The sequence below is a fragment of the Pagrus major genome, chromosome 14 (assembly GCF_040436345.1).
Source record: "Pagrus major chromosome 14, Pma_NU_1.0".
In the NCBI taxonomy this organism is placed as follows: domain Eukaryota; kingdom Metazoa; phylum Chordata; class Actinopteri; order Spariformes; family Sparidae; genus Pagrus; species Pagrus major.
The window spans coordinates 21,784,571-21,803,854 of NC_133228.1; the positions used below are offsets into that span (position 1 = coordinate 21,784,571).

The window sequence follows — 19,284 nt, forward strand, 5'->3', positions numbered from 1 at the left end:
ATTCTGTAGCGTCGCCCTGAGGCGAGCAGCTCATATTCATAGCTTCATATTAGTCATGTCTATAACAAACCGTTCAATCAAAGGATGTCTGGTCATGCAAAGTCAAAAGTTACAGTTTGAAGCAGCTTGGTAAATATAATCCAAACAGGTTTCAGTTTTACAAATCACCACGTTCAGCCCTTTGATGAGTAGAACAATAATGTCTCTGGAGACGTGTTCTGGAAAAGTTGAAGAAGTTTCCAGATGTTTACTGTGGTGGCGTGACCATCTGGTCTCACGTATAAGTCCCTGTGATTCCTGGGACTCTCCGGTTTAATGAAGCTGTTCCTCATCTCATCCTCACACGTTCTGACATGTTTACTGTTTGTCCACTTTCAGTTTTGACACCTGCAGCAGCAAACAACACTACAACACTAGAAATATACAGTAACACACTCTGAGATTGAAACATTTCTGCTTGGATTTGATTTTCTCTCGTTGCATTTTCTTATTCTGCCTGTTTGTAACTTCATACGTTTCATTTTAAGTCAAGTTTGTTTCATTGTTTTGTTGGTTCAATTCTAACAAGCAGTGAAATGTTTGTTGCTGTAGATACAAAAATGACAAAAACTGGAAGCCACACACTCACTAGTCTTTGGATCTTGCAGGCGAGTAAAATTTGTTTAAAGAGTTTCCATTTTTTGAAACATCTTACTCTCTGTGAATGAAGCAGGTGTTTCAGTTACTTGATGTGCTTGATGAGCAGTTTCTTGGCTCCAGAGACAATGAAAATATTCTGCTACGAGGAAATAACCTCGGCCTTCACTTGACCATGCAAAATGCAGCGAGACGGGGGATTTGAAAGTGAAACTTAACCTTCACGAGTGCGGGATAACAAACAAACATTTATTTTCTCACTTCCACTTCCTATCTTAGAAAAGACACGATCTAAAGATAACAATCAAAGCAGAAATCTGCTTAAATGATAAATAACGTTAGTGAAAAGTCCCCAGAACTTTGCTCAGAGTTGGTCATCAAGTCTGACAGCTGTATTTCAACACAGATACTTGTAGAAGAAGGGGAAGACAAACAGGTGTGTCCGTGGAAGAGTGTGAATTCTGCAGAAATCAGTGAAGCGACGCCTCGTTATGCAGTGTGAGCTCATGCGATGATTTCTGTCTGTTTGTGTGTTTACAGCCCTGCTGAAAGCTGCCAGTACCGGAGATCTCTCTATGGTAAAGTTCAATCACACACACACAGACGGACGGACGCACACAGTTTGTCCTTGATTCTGTAACTTAAAACCAGTTTTACCTGTGTATCTGCCGTACTTTCCTGGGACTTGAATGAATGTCATGAAGGTGAGACTTGTTCTGTTGAGTCTTCAGGAGAAGACTCAACAGAACAAGTCTCACCTTCATGACATTCATTCATGATTCATATCAGCCAAAAATGAGTCAGCGTAAAGGCAGTTTGTTCAAACTCTGTGCACTCAGGACACAAGAATTTACAATCGACGGCCCTCAACATCAGTCATAGAAGTTTAAGATGCTCTTAACAGATGAAAAGTATTCAGAAATTCCCGGAAAAAAACAGCATCACATCCCAACGTTACAATGCTTTGTAAAGTTTTTTATACCCTGAAGCTACAAGTGAGGACTCTGCATGTACCTTCTTGTAATAAATCCTGATTCCACTTCCCTGTTTTCTGTCTGCAGCTGTCAGAGTGTGTGCGTCGAGGCGTCAGTCTGTTAGTCAGAGACTCTGGAGGTTGTTCAGCGCTACATATAGCTGCTCAGAACGGACACACAGAGCTGGTCAGCTACATACTGCAAAAGGGTGAGAATGTGCATGATGATGTGCATGTGTGTGTGTAATTATCTTAAAGGTGCTTTATGTGTCATTGGTCATGTTTATTACTGTAAACAAATGGATCAGACAGCCTCCTGAATGTATTTTATGCTGTCTTTCAAACTTGGCTCAACGTCTGCAGCACAAAACAAGAGAGAAGTGTCACTTTAACGGGTTTAAAGTTATAATTGTAAAGATTAAAGGTTGGTGGTTACAGTACATGTAGTTTGATACGCTGGTGTGATCCCACCCTCTCACTGAAGCTACATACAACATTTACCCTCTGTTACAAGACACTGTACCATCAACATGATTCTGAGGCTGTTATTCTAAGGCAAAAAAGTTACATCATTTTGCTTTAGTGGGAAACAGGAAGTCGTTCATCCCAGAACAAAAGCAACTTTTGTTTTGAAAGAATAGACACTAAGTCACTCAGGGAATGCCCCTTACAATGATCCGACTGTAAATCTCAAATTCTTATGAATCCAGCTATTACATGACTATCTTGTTCATGTAATTATGGCCTTTCGTATCCTTTTTTCAAGAGCATACAAGGCTCAGTTGAGTTGTATTGAAAGTAATATTATACGGTTTGTTTCCAACTGATTTCATTCACAAACATCAAACAAATACACCAGTCTGAACAAATCTTGGTCGACCTTTTCAACCACCACAGCAGACAGACTCACTTCTGTTCTGAGAATAGCTGCTGCCTTTGTTTACAGTAACAGGAGTTCCACAGTAGTGGTATTTTGGATTCCTTGTTTTTTTTTTATCAACAATGACAACATTTTTAAAATGTAAACAAACATTAACTGTTAAAGGTCAACTCCACCGATTTTACGCATCAAAGTCAGTGTCCATGTCTTGGGGAGAACTGCTGCATATATGAAGTTGAATAAAGCTTTTTGTAGCTCAAATCTGAAGAATTGCCTCAAGTAATGTAGCTTGAAGCTACTACTAGCATAACACAGCTGAATCTGCAAGCTGCATTGTGGGTAATCTTGACGAGGAAGAAGAATATGTGTAATGACAAAGAGGATATTTGTGGTTCTGCTCATTGTTGTGTTTTGTCCATACAAACAAATGTGTTTGTGTCTGTTGTTTCTTCCTCTTCAGGCTCTAAGGTGCTTCTGGATTTGACAGACAGAGAGAAGTATGTTGGGTACTTTTCATTTTATTTTTTCTAAAGGAACCTCTGTGTTTGTTTCATGTGTTAATGTAGATTTAATCAGATTATCGTGAAAGGAAATCTCGTGCTTTAATAACGTGCCAACAACAAACCTAAACCCTCCTTTATCTGCTGGGTGGTTTTTCTTTTTCGATGCTCAGTGGAACCGCAAACATCTTATGACTCTTCGCTCGTCTTCACAGTTTATCTGATCATCAGGACTTCTGTGTGTTTGTGTGCAGAGGAGACACTGCGTTGCACAAAGCGGCTTCAGAGAAGCAGCACGCCGTGTGTCGATTGCTGGTGGAGGCCGGTGCGTCGCTCGAGAAGACCAACTTCCAGGTAAACACGCGCTGCACGTTCACTGGAGAACAAACAGGTTTCCCGTAAGTCCAGCTGAGTCATATCGGAGCAGCAGCAGCCTGACATGTAAATGATCTACAAAGAAATACACTCACTGACTAACAGGGTGTGTCCTCCACTGCATAGAACAGAAATATTTGAACAAAAGGTTGTCAGCAGGTTTGATCTGTGTTCGCGTTTTATTTGGGGGATGTCCCGAGCTAGTGGAAGGCGGATGCAGGAATTTTCTGGGAGTTTTAGGAAACCTGAGTCGTCTCTGACACCTTGTTGGTTTGTTCTGGGATCATTTGCCCTCACAGTTACAGTTTAAAACACTGTAAAGAAATGTAAAAGCAGAAACAACACAAGACATGTTTCTTTAATACTTTAAAAGCACTTAAACTTTTAACTCACAACGTAACCTCGACTTTCACTTTCTGTTTCAATTAACCACTGAACTAGTAACGGCAATATCCTCAGACCCCCTTAGCAAATTATTATAAGAGTTGTTGCATGAAGAGGAATTTAAGGAACTTCGTGAAACGGCTACGGAAAATTCTGAATCACTGGTGCCTTCTTGTAAATTTGGCATTTAATACAAAACATTAAGGACGCTTCTATTCTTGTGAAAAGTGTCAGTTTGTCGAGTCATCGCGGTAAAAGTCTGTTTTCATGTCTTAAGTGAGTCATACCTCCCTGAACTGTTTCTGATTTCACCATTTACACCAAAGTTATTAAAGAATGTACCATATTGACGGTAAACATGTCAAATTTAAAGAATACAGTAAGCAGATGCTAATAAAGGCTACTTCTTTGTCACCTGTGGAGAAAATCACCAGACTCCATTTAAAAAAATGCTAAATTTTGAGACTTGTTGCTTTAGGAGAAACTGTTAAAACTTTATGAAGCGCTGTTTACACATTCTTAACTATTTGGGCCTTCTTGTTAATTCAGCAAACATTACACATGAAGATATTTCTTTCCTTGCGTATTAAATATTATATTTGCCTACCGAGCGGGGAAGTGCGATCAAAATCACGGTGTGACTTGACATAAAGCTGTCGACTTGTGATGTGAACAGCCTCTTTGACTTTCACAAACAGCCAAAAGATTTAATTTTATACCAGATTATATGTCTGGATCAGGCAACGTAGTGTAAAATGTGTTCCAAAGACTTATTTTAATTTTTTTCTCCTCAAACGTCTGGTGACCCCTGGAAGTTAACTCGCAGCCCTGAGGTTGAGAACCAACAATCTAATACAACAACCGTGCAAGTGATCCTGACTCTGTGGACACCGTTTTATGTAACATTTATTGCTGAAACAGTCCCTGTGGTCTTAAATTGATTACTTGTCCAACAGAAAATTAATGTGCAACAGTTTTGATAATCAGTGACTCGTGAGTCCAAATGTGCTGGTTCAGCTTCTCAAAGGGGAAGATGTTTCTGCTTTTCTTTGTTTTCTGTTTGTGTTTTGATCTGTTGATTCGACAAAACAAGAAATTTAAATTCGTCAGCTCAATCATTTTCAGTTTCAGCCTTATGCTTTATTTTATTTTAATGACCATGTCCCCTGTCAAACATTAACATCTGTGTGTCTCCACCAGGGGAAGACTCCCGCGGAGCAAGCGGAGGGAGACTCTGAGCTCGCCACCTACCTGAGCACCCAACAACACCCTTCTTCTACCACCAACGAAGACTTGGAGACGGCTGTCTGAGGCTCACACACACTCACACACACTCACTCTGTCTCTCTGGACTCACACACTCGTAGTGGAGACGAATCTGAGAGAGAAAAGTGTAAAAAAAAAAAAAAAGAAATCGGACTCCGTCGTCTCCACAGAGATGAACGAGACACAGCAGAGGAGTGAACTGCTTCAGCTCACAGCAGCACTGCAGTGGAGATTTTGATGGTCAACTATTTATTTGTATTTATTTATTCATATTCTATTTATTGGTTGTGCTGATTGATCGACTGAGTGATTGATTGTAGGACTTTTAACGGTTCAGGATGCAAGTGCACTTTGAGCAGCCGTCACGGGTCGTGAGTTCATGAAAACATGTTGTTTATTTTGGTCACAATTCATATTTTAAGAATGAATTTACTCAGTAAGAAGTGTTGAAAAATAATCAATATAACATAAAGTTTCATTTCAGAACTGATGGACGTACTAAAGGCTTCTGTGTTTACCCCATAAAACCTGTGTGCCAAAGACATTGCACTGACGTAGTGTCATATCTGTTTAACTAATGACCCCTCACAGCGGTTGGTTTTCACATTAATCCCCAAAACAGATTGCTTTAAATTTATGATGTTTCATTATCCATCGATGGATCAACAGAGCTCAAAAATGTCTTTCAGCTGTCTCACTTTAGTTTAAGTGCAGAGGGCAGGAAGTGACGAAAAATAACCTTATTTTTATAAAACAAGAAAGACGAGATGCTTCACACGTTCACATAAAACACCAGGAACTCATATAAAACAGTTAAAAAAAAAAAAAGCCCTCGAGAAAGAATCACACTTTGGTCCAGCTGCTCCCAGTGGATATCGATTTGTTTTAAGGTGTCACAAGCCAAAAAGTTTGGGAACATTTCCCCTAAACTTTGATCATAAACAGCATGAAAAATGTGGTTTTAAAACAATCATAAATATAGAAAGATGCTAAAACAAGTGGGAATAATCCTTTAATGACTTCTAGAACAACCTGTTTTATTAAGTAACCATAATTTTTTTTGCTCTGCGTGGTCCAAAAACATTTTATTTCACTTATTTTATTCGACAATCATCAGTTTCCTGTTTTTTACTGTTTCATTCCACCATGTGTTGGACTTGTCGTTGGTCGCAGGAGTTTGATAGCTGATGTTACATAACGATGTGGACTTAAATTAACTTAGGTGTAGTTTTTATTATCATCTTAGTGGAAAAGGTCTCATAATAGGACTGTGCGAGACGGCTAAAAAATATTTTTTAAGATATTAATAAGGACATTTATATATTGGTATATGTTACAATATTGAAAATAGAAAATAATCAAACATATGATCAAAACTTTCTATAACTTTTCATTTTTGATTACAGCGTCCTCTGAGTCATTACAGAAGAGTTGGGACTAAAATTATGTGGTGTGGAAGACAAACAAATTTATATTAAATATGTGACAGACCAAACAATTAATCGATTAATTTAGAAAGTAACTGGCAGATAAATCGATAACAAAAACAATCATCAGTTGCTGCTCAAATCCAGAGAATCACAGGACTAAAATGCTAAAAACACTCTTAGTTATATTAAATCAAGTCTAATTAAAATGTTGCTTCTCAGATTTAATCAAATAAAACTGAAGCGCTGAGGCTCATATCACTGACTGAACCACTTCACATTATTTAGAAAGCAACAGTATCAAGAAAAGTGATCGTTCGGTGAGTGCAGCTAGTTGATCATAGAGGACACACCAAACTACATTCAAAAAACAGGCGTTTTAAGCATAATCACAAACCTGTTAATTTTAAGCGTCTGATGCTCCAGCAGCCGACACACAAACAAATATTTAAACTTTTCACACCGCGCTAGTGTGTGTCTGGTACTCCTGACCCGACAAGGCTTTTCACATGCAGCTTGTGTGTTTGTGTGTGTGTGTGTGTGTGTGTGTGTGTGTGTGTGTGTGTGTGTGTGTTTGTGCGAGTGTGTGTGAAAATATTCCCCGTTCCATATCAGACCTGAAAAGAGAGAAGTCGGTACAGCTGCAAGAGAAGGAAGAAACTTCAATTTCTCTTTTCAGCATGTACACAACTACAGACTGTCTGGTGTGTGTGTGTGTGTGTGTGTGTGTGTGTGTGTGTGTCTGCAGCATTTATCCAAGAAAAAAAGAAAAATCTGAGCCATATTCAATGCAATATGAATAGATGACGTCTTTTTGCATTTCTCTATTAATCGTTTACATTACATTAATGTTTTTAACATAGTCGACCATTTAGCACCGAGGAGTATTGAATGTGCAATTTTACTTCAGTGCTGGTTGGGTTTATGATTGTCTTGTTCTTTTTGTTTTTAATTTCTTTTGTGTGCATGTATGTCGATGGATTGAACTTTTAAACAACCCTGTGAGGTCTCTTTGATATAACCTGTTGTAAACTAAATTGATATATAAAGTAGGATTTGTTTCCCAAGTATCTGTGGGGGCATTTGAACATTTGTCACATGTAGCCATCGTAGAAGTCTGGATTTTTAACATGGAGACATCAGACTCACAGTATTACTCAAAGATTTCTTACATTTGATGTTTCCACATCTTGCTCAAGGCAAACTTTATTTTAATATAGAGCTGAGCTAGAAACAGAGCTTTTATTTTAACTTCCTCTTAGTGGAAAGCATCTTTTCCACTGTGGCCGAAAGCTCCAGAAGATATCGAGTGCACCTTAAGCTTAAACATTTTGATAAAAGTTTGTTTTTTCTTTCATTACAGAGACAAATTTGAACACATTTATCTCACAAATGCCGTATTTAACCTTGAGGGGAGAAAAGGTGTAAAATATTTTTTTTCAAAAAGGGGAAAAACATTTGTACAGTAAAAATAAATCAACTGCATATTCTTTTCTAGACGTGGCTTTAATTTTCTCATAGTTTCACTCTGAATCACTTAGCTTCCCCTGCTTATCTGCAGTCACATCCTCTAGAATAAAACAGTGCTTGTCAGGCAAATGAAAGGTCAAACTTTGTTTTGTTTTCCAAATTTAAAAACAGCTCATCCTCGTATGACTCAATAGGTCGATTGCCAGCAACGGCCAAAACGACGTATATCACCGTTACCAAAACAACATGACCGTTGCAGCAGATGTACCAGACATTTGTCGTACAGTCGCAGTTTGGTTTAGTTTAGGAAAACATCGTGGTTTTGGGTAAAATAACTACGACACCTCAAACTTCAGTAACCAACATATCGACGTTATGTAAATAGATTATGTACATTACATCATTTCCTACGTTAGTAAGTTAAAATAACTCACTGTTGATTTTGACTCACGTGAACAGCGGTCCTCTCTATGCGGACTTGTCGATCTTTACACTATTGCCCCTCACGTCCTCTGTTGCAGCTGTAATAACTACTACAGCCACTAGGGGTCGCTGCCAAGACAAGAAATGTAAATATGGGTCGTGATAAGCTGCGTTCATTTTCAATCTACAGGACAGGCTGCGTTAAAGGTGCTATTTGTAAGAAAAGTTGATTTTTGTTCGTCGTTCCCACGTCGTCAAAAGTTTTGACGACGTGGGAACGACACACAAAAATCAACTTTTCTTACAAAAAAGCAGAACAATGATTTGATTTAGTTTTTTTCATTTTATTCCCAAACTCGTATGACAATCTTTGTTTTTTGTTTACAACATTCTTGATGCTCTGCTGCACCTCAAGCCTCTCAGATTTGATTTTCCTGTCAAAGTATTTGTTTCTCCACGACGCGGGATGATTTCTACGATGGCTACAACACTGAGACGTTCCTCTGAGTGTCTGGAGACGAAATGTGTGTAAATGACGGCCTGAACTCTCTGTGAATGGTGATGACATTTTCTATGAAGTGACTGTGGTTCTAGGCTCGGCCCGCTCTGAATGACACACACACACACACACACGCTTCTTATCACTCTTTTATTGAGTAGAAACTTTGTATTAAATTGTGTCTCTCATCAGCGTTGGCTATGCATGGCATTTTCTTACCTCCCTCGGGATTATTTTCTGGTCATGGCATAAAGGATGGCATTATTATTATTATTATTGTTGTTTAAATTATTAAATTATTCTAGTTTTAAATGATTTCTACCTGAGTTTTCTCTTAGGTTGTTATTTTTTTTTTTTGTTCTTTTCTGCTTTTGTACTTCTTATTTTTCTGCTGATGATGATGGAATTACTTGAAGTTTGTTTGTTTTATTTTATTAATTTGTTAAAAGAAGATGTGATGCTGTAATGTCGCCTCTGACCTTATTTTCCTGTTTGAAAGATTGTTCGAGAACTCTGAGTTACGACACCGGGAAGTTCCTGTTTCTTGAATCAAAAAAACATTCGTCTAAATTTATATTAACATGAAGAGGAAATCAGTTTTTTATGCTGACTACAGATTTCCCCACGGTGTGAGGAACATTTGCACATCGTTCACCACGCCCATAACGAAGTCAGACATGTACCAACAGGCTGAAAGGCTCAGTGACGACCTTTGTAGTTAACAATCCAACCTGATCTGGATGATGAAAACATCTCAAAACTGTTCACTTGTCACCAGATAGAGACAAGTTTTCAGCACCCTGGGTCAAAATGATATTGATGATACACAAAAATCTAAATCAAACATCACAATGCAAATCAAAGAGCCACTGCTGCACCACAGGCTCGTATTGTACGCAGGCAAACGAAGTCATCAACTTTGTACAATATGATGATTCAGTTCTGTGGATTCACCCGGACGGGCGGAGTTAAGACCATCTGGACAGTTTTAACAGCAGAGGGAAGTTGATAAAGAAATTTCACTTTCACTTTCTGCACTTTTTATGGACGTTATCAAACTATTAAAGTTATATTTAAACAGCTATTTTTCCTGCCATCACACTGACAGTAATATACAGGAAGTCATGTGAGTATTATGGAGGACTGAAACTACCAACATCCGAAATAAAAATTAAAAATAAATGGCTCAGTAAATAAATATAGGCATTAATAATTAAATGTATGAATTTATTTATTTGTTATTCAATTATTCATTCATTATCTTTCAAGATGCAAAGGGAAAAGAATGCAGAAATAAATACGTAAATAAAAAACTTTTAAAATGGGTAAATGAAAAAAGATCACTAAATTAAATGAAAGTAAATAAATTGGGGGATTAATTAAATAATTATTGATTAAAGATAAATGAATACAGAAGCAAATTAAAACAGAAAAATCAATATAAGCCACATTTTAGGAATAAATTTACTTTTAATATAAGTTTTTGTATATTTAATAACCAATATTGAGCCAATTATTATTATTCTTATTATTTATTTTTTATTTTTGCTGTTTCAGTCCTCCATAGATTATGTCATACCGTAAATTTGACTCTTTTTAGTCAACAAAAAACTACGTAAACGTACGATAGAGTTCACAACTGAAACCTTAAGAATCATGATCTCTCTTTTTTTTGGTTTAAACTTGTATTTTTTAAATGGTGATACGAGGTCTGGAAAGATGCCTTGAATGTGAATCAAGTACTTACAATATCTTATTAGTTTAAGTAATCACAGAGTGGAAACTTCCCCTCTGTAAATCATTATCAGTGGTTATTACAGGGTGTGTTGAGTTATGTAAGTGTTTTTACAAGGTCACTTACGGTTTGAGACTCCTCTGCCAGTGGAAACAGTGAAATCTCTCTTTAGAAATCCACACTGCATCATATTTTACCGCTCGTTGTGATGTTTCAGTCGTAAACTTTATATATTCTGATGGTCATTAGATGAGCTTACATTTCCAGGCGTACTGGAACATGTTCACTGTATCCTGACGTTTTTTCATTATCACTTTAAAATTCCACTTTTACAGGGTTAGACTGTCACGCCTGTTACTTTAGAAAAACTCTGAATGTGACACGAGACTGAGAAATTTATCAGGCAGCCGTGAAGACGAAAAACAAGCTCGATGTGTCACCGCCGGGTATTTCCTTAAAGGACAAACACACCTGTGGTCCAGCTGCTCTGGTGCTTCCTCATTGGATTGAGCTACCAGGGGTTTTTTTAGTTTGTGCTTTGTTCCCATCAATGTTGGTCTCCAAATGAAAGAGACAAAGAGCTCGTTCTTTAGTTTGGAAACAGAAGGTGTAGGAACAGAAACTTTTGCAATTTCCTAACCTGAATAAAAGCCACAGAGCAGCTACTAAAGTAGCCTCGTGTGGAGACTATTTCATCATTTGTTTCTGAGGTAAAAAGAGAAGTTTTTGAGTTTCAGATCACAACATCAACTGTTTACAGAGATGGAATTGGAAAAGCAGAACTGTGCAAAATAAAATGAGCATGGACGCCCGAACGGTCACGGATCGAACATGTACACATATTTCCTCCGTTTTCCTGTGATAACAAGTTAAAATGTAGTTGTTTTCTCGAGATCATTATTACGAAATAACAAGTCTTTGCAGATATCGACTCACACACTCCCCTGGTGTTGTTCTTCTTTTTATGCATCCATGGCAACGTCATAAACTAGACACAAATACTGTACACCCCCGAGTGCAGGATGAGTCATCAGCGTTTTTAATATGTTTCCAGGAAGTTAAAAACTCTAAAATACCATTAAAAAATACCAACAAAACAGCTTTTTTTGTCACTGTTGGGCCTGAAACCGGTTTATAGGTGAGATATGGAGCGAGACACATGTAGAGAAAATACAAAAAAAGGTGCACTATGTAGTTTTTTCTGCCTCAACAAACTAAATAAACAAACACAATTTCACGCTGTTTTACTTTGTTTATATGTGGCGGACCTCGCCACCTTTCTAGGGTCAAACAGTGTTCAAGAACAGCTTGTTTATTCAGTTATGGACAAAAATAAATATTTCTGAGTTTGCATCGTTACCGCTTTTAAAATTCTGAACTACAAATCGCCCCTTTAAGGATGAAAATCACTGATAACTGCGGTGGACAGACGTTTCTACACTCGTAGTTTTCTACCTTTTCTACTTGTGACTCCTAAAAAGAAATCAAGGCTTAATGAAATCCATCGACACTGGTTGCAGACTTGAATGTAAGGTCTTTTAATATCTTCCTTTTATTCTTTTTTTGACGACTGAAGGTCTCCCATGACTCGTGGGCCACAGGCATGTGAGTCATGTTATGATTACGTCATGTTTGCACATGATGTGTGTGAAGACAGCTGTTGTAAAAAAAGGAAGAACTCTTTGTCGATGCAATCAAAATCAAAATGTAGGTTATTTCTTTTTAAAAGTTCCCAGTTTCTCTAAAGACTTCAGACCGAAGACATTTTAACCCATTTTTAGGAGCCCCACCCTGATTTCATAACTAACTGTGCTTGGAAAAATATCTATAAGATCGTAAGCTTTGTCTTTTTTTATTTAATTCACACTTCCTCGTTTCTCCTGCCACAGCTCAGTGCCAAAACAAAGCATTTATTAAAGCACTTCGTCACAGACGAGTCAGAACAAAACAAGTTTAACTTTGTTCTGGAAGTTTCTGTCACCACAAAGAAAAAAAAAACCCCTCTGTTAACTTTGTGGTGAACGTGACACGTTCATGGGAAGAAAATAAAATCTTGTACATATATTTGAGGCATAATGACAAAGCATACCAGACTGTACAGCTGTAACAACATTTGAGTAATCCCATCATTTTAAAATAAATCAAGTTGAAACGCCCTGTTTTGTTTTGTTGACTTTGTTGCTGTGTCACTATTTCCTCAGTTTCACTTTCATTTATACAGAAAAGAGCAAACAAATTCATTGTATTTTACACTTTGTTGATCTCTGCTCTCGATGTGATCACATTTCTAATCGATACTTTAATCACTATTGATTTTTAAACGTAAAAACTCAAGAAAAACACAAAAATAAGTAGCTTTTTTCACATGAATGGCAAATATTGCACACAGCCACGTCATCACGCAAGACGTCACGTCATCACGCAAGACGTCGCGTCATGAGGTGACGTACGCACGTCAAGGCTGTGGACAGTTTGAATAAAAAGGGAGCAGCGCGACGAGTCTTCAGGTTATTCGGTCGGTAACTCGACAGGAGACACTTGTTGGATAATTTAGTTAATTTACCAGCTTTATAATCACTTGGACCGTAAGTACTCGTGTTTTTCATGTTTTTAAAATACCGTACAGACGTGATTTAGCTGTTGACAAGCGGCGTAAAGTGGCGTTTTGGTAGTTTGGCGGATGAGCAAGTGACGTTATGAATGGCACAAGTTGAATTTAGCCAGAATTAATACTTACTTACGTTTTAAACAACGCTTAAATAAAGTTAGAGTCGGATAAATAACAGTTTTAATCGTTTTCCCAGTTCAGCTTACGACTCTTTTCAGAGCTAACTCACTGACAGGAAGCTGACAAGTAACGTTTCATAATTATTATATCTGTTTCCAAACTGTTTCCGCCATTTTAGATGTTTATTAAACAAACTGAGCGACATATTTGTTTCACGTACTTTGACCTCGTACAGTTAAAAAGTCTTAATACAAACGTGTCGAGCTTCGTAGTTAAGCAAAATTGACTTAAATCCAGTTTTAAGTATATCCTCTATTAAATAAACACGCCATGTCACAGCTAATCTTTTTTATTTTTGTTTTATTTTGTCGTGTGTTTGAGGAAACAGGTGTTTTATATCGGGCTGACCTCTACAGGTACATGCCCAGACACGACCCAGATACTCCCTCACTTTCACACCACGAGAGGGGGGTGTTTATATTCAGGTCATCCTCTGAACACAGGCTACACAGGTCGACACATAAATAAAGTTATAATAAAGAATAAATCAACAGAAATTCATTTATTGTGCCAAAAATCCAAATATATAGTGTTTCTAGAGTCTCTAAATGAAAAGATGTTCTGCGTCTCCCTGTTTTAAAATGATTGTACATCTTTTTGTGGTGTAATTATTGCAGTTTTCTGACATTTATAAAGAATAATGATTACTTGATTGATCAGTATGATAAGAATCAAATATGATCTAAATGGACGTGAAACTGATAAGAATTAGAAGAGTAGGAAGAACAAAAGACTAAGGAGCGAATACACTGAATCTTACAAACTTATTTTGCAGTTTATGTATTAAAATAATCTACAATAACAAAAATACCCCGGACAATTTCCCAGAACCAAATATAATCTCGTCAGATTGCTTGTTTTGTTTGAAAAACAGTAAAAATCCCAGATATTTAGCTTATGATAATGAAAACCAGACTGTTGCTAACCTTGAATATCTTCTCTGTATCTCCAAATCTAGTTTTACTTTACCTGCCCAGCAAAATAATCTAAAATAAAAACTAAAAAACACATTTTTTTAATTCAAACTTTTCTTGCAGAATAATAGAAATAAGTAAAGACACATCACAGAAGCAATTCCCACATCCACTTCCAGATTAACCCCATTTTTAAGTGACAGTTTCATTTTTAACTTTTATCATTTTGATGATCTTTCATTTTTAATCAACAGTGAAGCAACATGGCGAACGGTCACGTGGAAATCCACGACCCCATCTCCAACCACAACGACCTCACCAGCGGCACAAACTGTGACGTTAACTCTACCTCAGATCAGGACAGCATGGCGGACACGGTGGAGCTCAGACTGATGATGGTCTATGCAACAAGGAGACGGCCAAGTCAGAACGTTGAGTCTCCTACACAGGAAAGCCCGAGTGGACCTAATGGTGACGCACATTCAAACGGACCATCGTCAGCTCCGACTCCAGCCACGACTGAAGAAGAGGGGGAGAAGGAGGAGAGGAAGAGGAAGAAGGGAATCAGACGTTTGATGAGACTTCTTCCCTGCATCAAACCTCAGACAGACGACAAAGAACCGGCCCAAAATACTGTGAACACATCTGGTGTCAGTACCAGAGGTTTAGTCATTACGGGAGGTGAGTGATAAAATGTAGCCTCAGCTAACCCCAGTTCATTCACATCACATTCGGGCTTTAACTACTGATTATTTTCATTATCGAATAATCTGAATCATTGTTTTTTCTGTGCAATAACAGATTTGTTGATCATGAAAATAATCATTACTTACAGAATATATTCATATCATACAATGTTTTACCAGAAATCCACCTCCATGGTTTCTCTCCTGTGTGACACATTTGCCATTAGCTTCCTTGCTGAGTCATGCAAAAATATTTTCAGCATTTTAAACCCGAGTTAGGAAGTTATATTGTTTGAGATGTGCAGTCGCAGCCTTTTCCTGCTATATGACCTTTATTACCAGCAGGTAGTCTGTGAGTCAGGTAAAGTTTTCCACTTCTACGTCACAGGTTGTCAGAGTGTGGATGTTTTTGGAAAGGTGGTCTAAGAAATGAGCGTTGATTTGATTTAGTTTGCTGTATTTCTAACACGTGTGTTCGTATTTCTCTGAACTTCTGTTTGTTTAGACTCCAGTGAAGTCGAAGTCGAAGAAAAGGATGAGTTGGAAAAGGTGGCAGAGCGACTGACGGAGATCGCCAGTGAAATCCCGTTCGTTCGTCCAGAACTGGAGTCAGATGCGCCGGAAGGTGAGCCGACAGACCGTGAGTTTTGGTTTCCTGCCTACAGAATAAACACAAATACTTAAAAGTAGATATGTTGCGTCTCATGCACGAAGATTTAAGTCTGATTCTGCAAACTTTATTGCACAGACCTTCTTGTAATCTGTGCTTCGATTGATAATCGTGTGTTCTGTTGTGTAGATGAAGTGGAGAAAGTGATCGGCCTGCTGCTGAGGGACGAAGGAGACAGACTGAACGAGACGGTGAGAAACGGCTTCTTCTCTGACATTAAAACCCACATGTATATCTTACATTTCCCTCAACCTTTTGGATCATGTTGTAGGACGTTTTTGGGGAAGGTATCTCCTCTGTATTAATTAAATCTGTTTCAGTGATGAAACTAAACACAAGATGTTTCTTGTCTCCATCAGGTGCTGAGAGATGCCAACATCGCTGCAGAGCTCTTTTGGAACTACAGTTTCTTTGAAAAGCTAGTAAGGACCCTTCTCATCAGGATGGGCCTCATTAACACTGAACCCAACACTCTGGGACCACAAGCGTCCCCCAAAACCCAGATCGCTGTGACCCTCGAGGTGAGAACAACTCTACAGTTTATACGGTTTACTGTTTTTATTCCATGCAGTACTTCATACTGGAAGACAACGAATGAAGCAGCGTCTAGAACGCCTCACGACGAACCAACAAAGACTCTTCATTTACTGTCCTAAATGAGAAAGAAAAGCAGCAAATCGTCACATTTAGAAGCTTGAAACGGAAAATGTTTGACATTTTTGATTGTAAAACGACTGAAACAACAAAATTGATTGTCGAGAAAAGTTGGCAATGTTCCCTCGATCGATTTATTGCTCATCATTGCAGCTCTAGTGACCATCTTAAAAGTGACATCCTGTCTTGACGTGTTCAGACTGTATCTTTATTTGGCTGGAATATAAACGGCCTCAATGAATCATTTCTCTATTTAAAAGTCTGTTTTGGTTAATAGCTGAACATGTTTCTGTTCTCCGGCAGGCCACCAGTCGTCTGTCAGCAGTGAACACTCTGCCCATGAGCCGAATGCTCGATCACGGAGCCAGATATCTGCGGGATCATTATTCATCCTGGGCGCAGCAGGAGGGAGGATATGTACGTCAAACACACACACCTTGTTAATACCTTCTTAAAATAGTGTGCTCTTTGAAGCCTTTTTTCAAATTAATGCTGATATTTTCTTGTCTTTCGCAGGAGGAAGCTTTTCACAGTGACAACGAGGATGAAGATGAAGTCCACTGAAATGAAAGAAGTGGTGAAATCTGCCACTCCGTTCCTTCAGCTTCACTCCATTCCTTCAGTTTGACCTGAAGTGGAGAGCTTTAGCATCCCACCGTTAGCACACCTCACCTGTGTGTGTATATATACATATCTGTCATCTTTGAAATCACTCTTATCGAGGTGTTTGGGATGCTCCCGAGAGCTTTAAATTTGGCAGGAGGAAGAATTAAGACTGCCATTTCAGTTTACATGCACATGAAAGACCTGACGAGCATTAACGTATTTGTATGCATTATAAAAATATTAAAGCGTGATGTTTCAGTCTGACTTGAGTCTTACAGGGATCCAGAGCCAAAGAAAAAACAGCTTGAGCCAGTGAACTACAGTAATGTGATTTAAATGTTATGATGTCAGGAAGCTGCACAAATCCTAAATCTGCAGAATTCCTGCTGTAGTGTGGTCGACAAAAACAATATATTTTCTTAAGACAATGATTGTTTTCAGCACTTGCACGTCTTCATGAGCAATGTGCCAAGTTTCTAGCAATTTTTTTATGATGTACCTTTCATGTTTTTTTTTGAATGCATTATTAACAAAAATCTTTTGTACTGTGATTTTTATATATATATATATATATATATATATATATATATATATATATATATATATATATATATATATATATATATATATGATTTTACTACACACGAGTACATTACTAAAAAAAATAAGCTGTATTTCTGAAGCCCAGTGATGTTTTCCATTTTGTTCTTAATTCTCACTATTTATCAAAAGATTTGTTTGTGCAGCAGAATGAAAGAAATAAAACTGGACACTTGATTTTCACCAGCAATATAATAATAACTACATCATCACTGCCATGTATATAAAGAAAATGAAATAAAGGCCTTTACTTTTTTTACAATGTTCACATCCTTTGTGTTCTTGGATTTTGCTGAAGAAGAAACTTTACATTTTAATAGAGAGGACGCCATCTTGTGGACAGAGGGGGAACAAATGTGTCGACAACAGATCAGTCGTGAACTCCATTTGAATTTTGGATGATTTACAGTGTTTTTACATTTTTTATGTTGTAGTTACTTTGCCAGTGCTTCCACTAAGTGACAAGTTGTCATATCAATTGTTTGATAAATTCGGCATCTCAACTATGAGATTTGGTTTATTGCTCAGTGGAAAACACTGGCATTTAAAGCGTCATGCCACCTGTAAACAAAAGTTATAATTTAAGTACATGTGTGGTCTTTAATGGGTGCAATTCATGCCGAATTAAAGAGGACAGTCTCGTAAATTCATTGAGTTACTTGACTCGAGTTTGCAAAAATGACTGCGGGTTGTTAAAATAGAATTATCTTTAAATCTGCATTTTTCTTAACGGAGTTTGGCGTGTACTCCCCCGGATCGTATCGGCATTTTCCCAGTGAAATGAGATCCAACCCGTTCCCCTGCGCACCGAGACTGCCTCAACCTGCTCACCGACAACAAACACGCACACCTTCAGCACGAGACATCGCTTCTAACGATGACGTCTCACCTGTGTGTCCAACAGCTTCACACACCTCAGCAGACTCGTTACGCAGCGTCCTGAGGAGTGTGCGTGATGTTTAACGCCGTGCACCAGGGTCGGAAATACGCGCCCATGCGCTCCGCGGTCACGGATGACTCTCCATTAACCGTGCAGACCGTTCACATCAACAAGTCCCTCGAGCCACCGGAGGCGACTTGGCCGCCACCGGGCGCCAAGATGCGGATCTCCAAGGCCAACAAGGGCGCGGTGGTGGTGAGAGCTGTGCGGCGGCATCCGTCTCCGTCTCAACCGGCCAGTCTGGAGAGCCTGGAGGCGGCGTGGAGCGAGAGAGGACGCCCGGAGGTGAAACCACCACCGGCGGAGGGTTTACAGGGTCATGAGCCAGAAGCAGCCGGGGACGGGATGGAAGGACCCGGTGGAGGGCCAGTGAGGAGCCGGAAGAAAGGCTTCAGACCCCCCGATGTGAGGACCATCTTCACCCCCGGAGAGAAGGACCCCAGGGTGAGAGAGGAGTCCGGGGAGGGACACAGCTTCGAGTCCGGAGGCGAGAACACCTGGTGTGATGTGTGCTGCCAGTACATCTTCCAGGAGGGTCTCACCTGTGCAGGTGAGTCTGCAGATGGGGTGTTGGTGGGTGGAGTCCTGAGCCCCCTCAGAAGGAGTTTAAGGACTCACTTGGATGTCAAACTTTGTCAGGGGCCTCAGATATTAATATAATATATCATATGTAATAATAGTAATCAGGGGCTTTAAGATCGACAGTTTTTCATGTCAAAATTCATCAAAAGATCTGTTTTTGTTAGATATTTTTTCTTTTCTACAATAAACATCTAATCAATAAGCCTCTAAACCAGTAAATCAGAAGTGAATGACACTACTTTTGAGTCTAAATCTAATAATGAACAATATTGGCAC

The 19,284-nt window shown here is 38.6% G+C and overlaps 3 protein-coding genes across 5 annotated transcripts in view; all 3 read left to right on the forward strand.

Annotated features, from left to right (window-relative positions):
* Positions 1-5,141, forward strand: part of dgki (diacylglycerol kinase, iota) — a 70,358-nt gene extending 65,217 nt beyond the window's left edge. Inside the window, exons 28-32 of one of the 2 annotated variants that reach the window (XM_073481176.1) lie at positions 1,177-1,214; positions 1,698-1,818; positions 2,950-2,986; positions 3,244-3,343; positions 4,949-5,141. In XM_073481176.1, coding sequence (XP_073337277.1) covers positions 1,177-1,214; positions 1,698-1,818; positions 2,950-2,986; positions 3,244-3,343; positions 4,949-5,059 — 407 coding nt within the window. In that variant the 3' untranslated portion in view covers positions 5,060-5,141. The remainder of the gene's footprint in view (positions 1-1,176; positions 1,215-1,697; positions 1,819-2,949; positions 2,987-3,243; positions 3,344-4,948) is intronic. The other variant, XM_073481178.1, reaches the window with a different exon arrangement.
* Positions 5,142-13,064: 7,923 nt separating this feature from the next.
* On the forward strand, positions 13,065-17,150 carry LOC141008344 (uncharacterized). 2 transcript variants are annotated; one of them, XM_073480663.1, is made up of 7 exons: positions 13,065-13,153; positions 14,525-14,951; positions 15,462-15,596; positions 15,756-15,817; positions 15,986-16,147; positions 16,584-16,697; positions 16,797-17,150. In XM_073480663.1, exons 2-7 carry the CDS (start codon positions 14,534-14,536, stop codon positions 16,842-16,844), a joined length of 939 nt encoding a protein of 312 aa, XP_073336764.1. In that variant the 5' UTR covers positions 13,065-13,153; positions 14,525-14,533; the 3' UTR covers positions 16,845-17,150. The 2 variants fall into 2 exon arrangements, with proteins under 2 accessions (XP_073336764.1, XP_073336765.1); XM_073480664.1 differs by having other exon boundaries at positions 15,462-15,581; positions 16,797-16,942.
* A 1,291-nt stretch (positions 17,151-18,441) lies between these two features.
* rassf3 (Ras association domain family member 3) overlaps positions 18,442-19,284 on the forward strand; it is a 65,440-nt gene continuing 64,597 nt past the window's right edge. The window contains exon 1 of the mRNA XM_073480420.1: positions 18,442-18,976. Coding sequence (XP_073336521.1) covers positions 18,442-18,976 — 535 coding nt within the window. The remainder of the gene's footprint in view (positions 18,977-19,284) is intronic.

Bases quoted from the DNA above. Each gene is read 5' to 3' on its own strand.
- LOC141008344 (XM_073480663.1), top strand. From the start codon at position 14,534: ATGGCGAACGGTCACGTGGAAATCCACGACCCCATCTCCAACCACAAC. The intron at 15,597-15,755 runs GTGAGTTTTGGT...TCTGTTGTGTAG, and splicing joins GGAAGGTGAGCCGACAGACC to ATGAAGTGGAGAAAGTGATC. The intron at 16,148-16,583 runs GTGAGAACAACT...GTTCTCCGGCAG, and splicing joins AGATCGCTGTGACCCTCGAG to GCCACCAGTCGTCTGTCAGC.